Here is a 9,439-nt window from a genome sequence, read left to right on the forward strand (position 1 = left end):
GGCGCCAGGCCAGGAAGGTGCAACCATTAGATAGGTGCATCTGGAGTTTAAAAAAAACAGCCCTTTTCAGGGCTACCCAATACTCTAGAAAAGAAATAACTATTAATTTGCCAATGTGTGTAGGTAGAGTAGTGTGAAAATAAACACTAACTCTTTATTAATAGTGGAAGTGTATGTGTTTGTAAGAGCTAAGGTATGTTTGTGTGAATAGTAGATTATGGGTTTTTTAGCAAATGTGGAGAGTATAGTTAGGGTTATATTATATGAAATGAGAAAGTAGGGGGATGTTTTCCTTCACGTCCGCGCGATGTTGGGTCATCATCTAGGTAAGATCCATTTTATGTTTTAGGGGGATGTTTTCCTTCACGTTCGCGCTTTTCGTATAAGAACCCACAGTATTAGTTGTTCAAACCATTCTGCAAAGAATACAAAGAAGATGGCGTCAAACCAAATGGACAAATTACAAACCTTGCAAGACGTTTTAGACAACTTAGGAATAATGGAACAGATGCTATTAAGACTGGTTGAAGACCATTATTCCTATAGTCCCCATCGTGTGAAGATGGAAATTAATAACTTAAGGAAAGCAAAGGACAAGATTAGTGGTGTCATGAAAGAGATCAAGGAGGAGAAGGAGGATGAAGAGGAAAGAATAAGAATACGTAATTGGAACGAAAAAATTGAAAAAGAAGAAGAAAATGAAAAGAAGAAGAAAGAGGAGGAAGAGAAGAAAGAAGAGGAGAAGAAAAAAAAGAAAGAGAAGAAGAGTGTAGGAGATAAAATAAGAACTTGGTGGAGGAAAAGAAGAAATTAGAAGAAAACCCAAAGGCCCTTTTCAGGGCCAGCCATATTTCTCGAAAAGAGACAGTCTTTGAATTGCCTACCCCTTTTTTTTAAAAAAAATTTTTTAAATTTTTAAAAAAAAAAATCCCATGTTAAATTCCCCTTGTCCGTAAAGTGACCCACGATTTATTGCCATGTTCAATTCCCCTTGTCCGTAAAGTGACCCACGATTTATTGCCATGTTAAATTCCCTTGTCCGTAAAGTGACCCACGATTTTTCTCCATGTTAAATTTCCATTGTCCGTAAAGTGACCCAGGGGTGTTTTTAATGCTAATTCCCATTGTCCGTAAAGCGCCCCCATTCACTACTCTTGTTTTATGTGCGTTAATCTACTTTGTTATGTTGACTAATGGGACACGTTTTAGATTCTGTATGTGTTCTGTTCTTTGTTGTGTTTGTCAACATTTTATTTGATATAATTCAGGGAAAAGAACTTTAAAGTGGTCAAAGAAAAATTATTAGGGGAGAGAACTCAAATGCCTAAAACATGTAAATGAGGATTTACCGCCTCTCAGGATAAACTTCACAGTGAGTCTTAATACAAATAGGGACCCCACCGCCACCGAAAATTACATACAAAGGAACAGTAAGAAACCAAAGAAAAGGCTCTGCCGGTTCCACCGGTGGTTCTTGTATTGTAATTTAAAGAAGAGATAAAGCAAAATAAAACACTGATGCCCTAGGAGAGCGAGGAAGAAGAGCACACATCCAGCAAACAAACAAAGCAAGGAACACAAATGCGGAAGGTGAAATATACTTTTCTGAACATAGCTGTACATAAAATCCAAAAGTACAAAGCAAACAGAATATTTTAACAAGGGATAAGAACAAGGACAAACTCCGATAGAGAGAAATCTAGACAAAACAATGGACAATACGTACAAAGTTTACAAAAATTGCAAATTATTCTAACATACATTTAATACTTCGAAAAATACATAAGCGCAGAATGAATTTTCTATAAGAAAACCGTGGTAAAATCTGATTACATCTCAACGGTGTATATATAACTAACACAAGAAACATAAGAAATAATTAAAATAAGAATGATACAATATTCATATAAGATATTTATGCTATAGGTGTAGATTTAAACCAATACCCAAATAGGAATTATGCTCTAATGAATATGTCAAAATCGTGATAAGAAATATTTAGAAGTAGCAATAATAGTAACCCAAACATCGAGTGATTTAAAATATCAACAAATACAAATAGAGAATTGTTAACTAAAGCGTATCCATCTTAGAATAAAGAAATATAAACTGATCATCTGATATGTACCCTAGAGGTTTCATTATATTTTACAATATTCAACGAAATAGAAGAAGACTTCAATAATATAGTAAAATATCGAGAGAAGGATATGGTCAATGAGAAAGAGAGATGAACCATTATATTTATTAAGGCATTCATGATAGATAATGCCTTATTTATTAAGGCATTCATGATAGATAATGCCTTATTTATTAAGGCATTCATGATAGATAATGCCTTACTGGTGCATATAGGAAAAGTAAATCAGATAAAACAGATTACAGTGAAACTTATATAGAGAAACGCAGGTAGTAGGATTGAGAGTTCACATTCCTAGTTGTTGGTAAAAGTAACTTGAGGTGGGAATTTGGAAGCTAGACTATTCATATTTAGGAGATGCACAAAAATGGAAGAATTGCTAAATCAGTTGTATAAAAATGGAAATAATGTTTTTGAAACAACAGGGATGAATTCAAAACATATGCGAAACTGACAAAGCGGTTTGCATTCACGAGAGAGAGAGAGAGAGAGAGAGAGAGAGAGAGAGAAAGAGAAAGAGGGTAGAACACAAAGGTAAATTTATTTCAACCGTGTAAGTGGAGTTCTTAATGGAAAATAAACAGTAAAATTCATCGGAAGAATTTCAACAATATAGATCGAAAGGTATTAAAATTAGAACAGGAATATATGGATATATATATATATATATATATATATATATATATATATATATATATATATATATATATATGAAAAAGTATACGGTCACTTACGGAAGTGACGAAATGAAAAATAAAGGAAAGTACGATATACAGTGACTGTGTTATGGACGGGAATTCAGTAATAGAGATAACTGGGAAATAGGACGAGAAGTTTTTTATATATTGTAAAAATCTGTACCAAAGTTTAGAAATACAATGAAAGGATATAGAAGACTATATGAATATTATTGAATTTGCACTGATTACACGTGCTTCAAAACAAGCTTTAAAACATTTATATCAGATATTGAAATAAAAAAATATAATGGGGAACCAAATAGAGGGAGAGCGCGTGTACTGGAGTGATATCGGATTTATATTGGCCGTTAGAACCAGAACTAACTGTAAATTTAGACATACATTCTGATGATATATTTTGGAAAGGGAAAATGTCTAAGTCAATGAAAGAGGCGATAACCAGACTAGTAAATGAAGGGAAATGATAAATATCGAGTTGATAAACTGGAGGCTAACGTCGAAATGAAAAACATTACTAAATATTAAGCAAAAATAGAATTTTAAAATTTGCAGCAGATATTATAGGCATTAACCAAAGCTGTGGAGGACAATACAGATCAGTCTGTAAGGAAACGGGATATCTGTTTAAAATAATGGAAGGGAGAAAATGAACAGTGAAATGTTTCTGCCAAGAAATGGTGTTTGCGAGCAACAAACATAATTGTATAGACAAGTCTACAATTGATACAATTAAGCAAAACACTTTAAGTAAGAAGTGATTGAAAATAATATAACTAACAGAATCCCTACAGATAGAACACTGGTGTATAATTAATGAAACAAATATGTATGAATGATCAAGAAATGTATGCATTAAATAAAAGGTATTTATCAAGAAACAAATAATGTAACCCAATTACTGGGATTTCTGTGTCTCTGTATAAACACCAAGATATACAATACAGATCAGGTACTATTATTGCCTTACATTTTTATTTGGCTCATCAGGTCTTATGCTCTTGTTATCAATAACTAAATAATTATTAAGGTAGAATCAAGCGATATATACCGTTCTTAAAATACCAACATAAAGAGGAAACCAAACAGTCATAACGTTTACGTTTGAAAGTATTGCACCATGAGTGTCTCGATCCATGTGCTCTTGTTCGTAAACACTGCCTATTAATACACGTTTTGTAATCGTGGCTGTGTTCCACACCCTATCTCCGTACCCTAAGCTAAACCATATAGTGTTTAAAAAAGAGTTAGCGCACTTTATTAATATGATCAGCAATAGTGACTGGAACAGTTTTGGGTTCCATGATATGCTTTACTTTATGAACTCTAAAAAATAGCAAAACTTCGTGTCTGTGTGTAGGTCTCTAATCAAATGTTTTGTATGATGCGTTATCAAAGTTGAAGTGACCATAAATTGTTTCAAGAATGAATTTATATTAGCTATATCCCTGTTGTTATTGTTGTTTTGCGTTCGATTTTAGAAAACTCCGTCAGTCACAGCTTACCACAACAAGGGTTTCTACTCTTGAAAAGTAGTTCCCTGCTTTTGGACTTCTTATCTTCTTCCGGGCCCTGACAAACAGACTTAGATAAGAAAGGTAAAGTTCGTAAATCGGCTAGATAATTGTGTCCCATGAGTGAGAACATAAACCCTCAACTTTGGTTCTTTAATGGGTATATTATATTATATTATGTACGAATAGAAGCGATAGTATACACATTAATAGCAATGTAGTCGAGTATCTACTATATATAAGGAAACAATGTAGAGCAAAAACAAATTTATTTTAAAATATAATATATTAATATCCATACATGTCAAACGTAAATCATTTAATTGGCTGTATTATCTTAGTTCCTTTTACAGTATCTTATGCTACAGTAATGGTCATGATACGGTGCCGCGTACCGACAGGAAAGACCTGGGACACAATCAAGCACTCGATTAATATAAACAATTAAAACGTCGTGTCTGTTCCCCGTTCTAAATGGACGACTGTTATTGCTTTATAAACTTTCAGCAAAATTAACAATATTTATAATTGTATTTTATAATTTTATCACATCGCATTATATGGCAGAACAAAGTTTGTTTGTTTTCCTCATTCCGTGTCAACAACTCAGGATGTGCAATTGATGGACCAATTCCTGTTTTATTTTATCGACACATCAAACTATCTGATACACGATATTCGGACTAACTCGGATCGTAATTTTAATTAATGATAAAGGGACAAATTTCAGAACATAGAACTATTCGCATCATAAAATGCAATTGGGGCTTGGTGGGATTTTATTTTCATTTGCTTAATATAGGGTTTTAAGTAGCACTAAAATCGGTAACGATGTTTTTGGCTTGAAAGAAATCATTTTGAGTAAGTAATTCTGAATTAGTAAAGTAATACGCCGGCAAAGCTGCAATACTTGTCACCAGGCCACGAGTCTATGCTGTCGGATTCCACACGGTCAGCTTGTATCCAAACCGACTGTCCTTTGAGTAGGGAAAGAATAGCTGCATTTGTTCCTTGATGTTCTCTTCCATCAGCTGGAGGATCTGCTATAGCATCAATCTTTTCCTCATTGTCTACGACCAATTTTGCCACAATCTGATTTGCATGCATACGCATGATGCTGAAGGTAAACAGGTACGTTCCATCAACGGGTACGGTAAAGACGCCGGTGAACTTGTTATAGGCATTCCCATCGTTCAGATATGTTGACGAAAATTTGATGACCACTCCGCTGGTCAGTCCACCTACTGGATGATCCAAGTAGGCCATAAATGCTACATGCTCTGGTACTTCTGCAATAAAGGTATGTGAAAATAATTAGCAACAACAAGCATCATGCTGATTTTCCAAAATGATCCTCATGTTCTACGAATTAACTTGCAGAAAAAAAGGAAAAGCCTAAAACATGAGTTTCAGTCTTGTAACGGTGTATATTATACTTATGGCATTTTTAGTTTATAGTTATGATGCTATTGATGAACGTTTGCATAGAAAACTATAAAGTAATTTGACCATTCGAATGTTGCGGGCGGAGCTAACACCGTCTTTTGTTTCGATGTTGCTTCTAGGCGAGGTAGTGTCTGTTACGGCTGTATTCAAGTCCACTGATGGATATATTTTAATGTGGCTCATCAGGTATTGAATTATATTGCCCTGAGCCTCTAGTTTGCTTTCCATTTCCTGTATATGACTGACCTTTTGATCCAACTTCTCCATACGACTAACTTTTTCCTCCACTTCCTCCATTCGCCTGACTTTTTTCTCCACGTTTTCCGTATGCCTGATCTATTCCAAAACCATATCTAATATTAATTCTATTTCTGTCATCATGTTGCGCTTATCAATCCTTTCTCCGTCTTTTCTAATTACATGTTTCTCTGATGTACACACGTTTTCTGTTACTTATATATAAACTGAAAATATAGCCAGCTTTATGAGCAACATTGTATTACTGACACTAGTAGAGTGCATATTATGACTGATCTCTGTAAGGCATCCTTCCTTATCAAGGCTATGCTATAATCCGAGACCCACTTGATCATATCTTGTCTCGAAAGGTTTCATTTCGTGTCCAGGAGGTCACGAAATGTGACATCATCTGTCGAAAACGGACAACTTAATGAAACAGTGAGAGAGCAAAATCAATTATATAAATTATATCAATGGTTTACCTCTGACATTATCTATATCATAAGTTTTAATGAATTCAATTCTTTGCGTGGGACATTATATATGCATGAAATAATAATAATAATAATAATAATAATAATAATAATAAGAAGAAGAAGAAGAAGAATAGCGATATGTAGGAGGGTGTGTTTATAATGAAAACTTCGACATTGTAACACACACACAAAACGCACACACACGCGCACAGAAATCGTACTAAAATGATATGATCTCAGATTGTTGCTTCTTTCACTAGCTAACGTGCAAGTGTGGCTTTTATTTTCTTTATTTTCTGTTCTCTGCATCAGCAAGATTCGTTCTTTTGATGGGTGCTTGAATCGCTTAATATTGACATTATTTTAGAGTTTTTCGTATGCAAATAGATTACATGCACAGTCTCTATATTTATTCATGAATGTACTCTTTTCCAAATCATGTTATCTGCTGAAGAAATAGCCAAAAATGTAATTTTAATCTTTTATTATCATGTTTGCATCAGTTTTGATCAAGATCTGTGCTGTGTGAAAATAAAGAAAGAATTTTGAAAGAACTCATCTTCAGGCATGTTGAAAAAGAAATTAGCAGGATCGAATTTCCTCAGTTTCTAAATGTGAGACATTTTTTTTCTTCTGATCATAAGGCAGATAATGTTACCATTAGATATTGATTTTATATTTTATTGCACTGATGAAATGATAATTATTTTAAGGAGATCGTTGAAAAAATTATCAGCTTACTAGTTTGTGAAGATAAGAATGCATATGTACTAATACCGATTATTATTATCGCAATTTTTATTGTTTATGTTTTTCTTCTGTTTGGGGTACCACCATTCTGTTAGTTAACAGGCATATAAAGATATAGTTTAAATTTCGTTCACTTTTGGAGCATGTACATTGAAACTGGTTCATTTTAATGCGAGAAGTATTTGAAAAGGTATGAAGAGTTTACCACCGTTTCATTGTTAGCATAATGTTTAACGCTTTGAAGAAATATCTTATGTTGTTCTCTTTTTCATGCGTTTCAGTTATTGCTGCTATTTCTGCAAATAGTTACGTCAAATCTTGGAATTTAAATATATTTAAAACAATATTGGGGCACTAAATTAATTTCCATCTACTTTTATGTATTTCAAATTTCATTAGGCACAACACTTGAATATAAAAACAAAACAGTATATAAGCACCGGATAAGGGAAGTAGATGGATGCAGAAAACAAAATATACCCATTCAGATATAATATCGGTCATTTCTAATATTGCATGAAATTTTGCAGGTGACTGCTAATTGTTCTTTCATGCTATTTCTCAATGCTTATATTAAATTTGGTTAACTAGACGATAAATAGAGAAAATTACCTCTGCGAACACCACGGCCTGAACTACGAACAGCTTTAATATTGTTTCCATTTTCGCCAATCGGCGTGACAGTGTTGTTCTCATGAACAAAATCAGCGTTCGGTTCCGTTGCTCTCGAATCCATTGTTTCGCATCGTTTCACCTGATCCATTAACTGTTGAATTAGTTTTCCCTGTTCTGCAACTCTACTTTCTAATTTCTCTATACGACTTACTTTTTGCTCGAGTTCTAACGTCTGGCTCACTCTGTCTTCGAGTAATTTAATTTTCAGCGCCATTTCTTTAACCATGTTATGAACATCTTTAACGTCTTCTCCATCTTCCAAATACGTTTTAGCAGCTGCGAACACTTGCTGATAATGTTTTATGGCTGTGACAATAAGTACTAAAATTGCCAATCTGAAATACATGCCTGTATTTGTCTGATACTATAACACTGCAACCTGCGACTTCAGCGACACTTTCCTTAATAAGTATCATAATAGATTGTACATGAAACATATCTCCGTCTTATCGTGTCTAACATTAGTCATGCGGTCAATATTTAAGTTCTCGCGTCACCAGACATCGATGGTAATATAATTTTAAACAGAGAATTCTGGGCAGTAAATTCATTTTGCCACTTTCACAAAGTTAAGTCATTCATGCTAATCTAAAAGGTTCAATTTCGCGATTCGTTAACTAAATAATATTTTTCTAATGTATGGCTCGCCATCAGTAAACGTTACAATCCAAACTCAATTTCAAAGAATGCACTCATATATATATATATATATATATATATATATATATATATATATAGGGTGTGCTTGTCTTTTCAAGTGTCGGTACACATTACTTTAATATACGTAAATCGAATATCAAACTCTTACTCGCTCATGACGTACGAACATGTATGTAAATGTAGTTTCAGACCAGTGCAATCTCTAGACCGTTCATGAATGAATCACTTATTATGATCCTTACGAAAATTCAAATAAACCCGAGAAAACATAATAGTCACCGTTTTTTAAATGAACTGAACGTATTACAATTGTCTTCGGAATCACTTCATTTCCTCTGTAGCTATCTCTCTCTCTCTCTCTCTCTCTCTCTCTCTCTCACACACACACACACACACACACACACAGGCACACACATTATAAACAACTAAAATGCGTGGTAGTCAATGGCGTGAGAGAGAAAAAAGAATATAAGCTGGATGAATACCCTGGACTTGAACTTGCACCAGATAATTTGGAAGAAGCGAGGTCGTCATGATTGCATCGAAACATTTTCCATGGGATTTTGCAATACCGTTACACGATGCCAATTTTACAAAGTCACAACAACCTCCAGAAACGCGATGGCCATACTGTAAATTCCTTGGATAGATCGCAACAGAAATATATTGTACCTATTTGATGCTTTACTGTTGTTCTTAGCCTATAATATGGTATCAAAATTTCAGAATTCATATCAGCCACTACGTTGCAGTCAGCATGCCCGATTTAGCTCCGTTTTGGTTCATCTCTCTCTCTCTCTCAGGATCTATGATGCATACATACATAAATACATGAACACA

At 34.1% G+C, this 9,439-nt stretch overlaps 1 protein-coding gene across 1 annotated transcript; it reads right to left on the reverse strand.

Moving 5' to 3' along the window:
- Positions 1-4,604: 4,604 nt before the first annotated feature.
- Positions 4,605-8,335, reverse strand: LOC149770824 (cerebellin-3-like). Its single transcript, XM_089949075.1, has 2 exons — positions 7,877-8,335; positions 4,605-5,641 (listed from the first exon to the last, which is right to left on the reverse strand). The coding sequence occupies exons 1-2, from the start codon at positions 8,283-8,285 to the stop codon at positions 5,229-5,231; spliced, it is 822 nt and encodes a 273-aa protein (XP_089805201.1). The 5' UTR covers positions 8,286-8,335; the 3' UTR covers positions 4,605-5,228.
- Positions 8,336-9,439: the final 1,104 nt, after the last annotated feature.

Source organism: Sinohyriopsis cumingii, unplaced genomic scaffold (assembly GCF_028554795.1).
Source record: "Sinohyriopsis cumingii isolate HCF-2022 unplaced genomic scaffold, ASM2855479v2 utg002277l, whole genome shotgun sequence".
Classification (NCBI taxonomy): domain Eukaryota; kingdom Metazoa; phylum Mollusca; class Bivalvia; order Unionida; family Unionidae; genus Sinohyriopsis; species Sinohyriopsis cumingii.

Bases quoted from the DNA above. Each gene is read 5' to 3' on its own strand.
- LOC149770824 (XM_089949075.1), bottom strand. From the start codon at position 8,285: ATGTATTTCAGATTGGCAATTTTAGTACTTATTGTCACAGCCATAAAA. The intron at 5,642-7,876 runs GTAATTTTCTCT...CCTTTATTGCAG, and splicing joins AGGCCGTGGTGTTCGCAGAG to AAGTACCAGAGCATGTAGCA.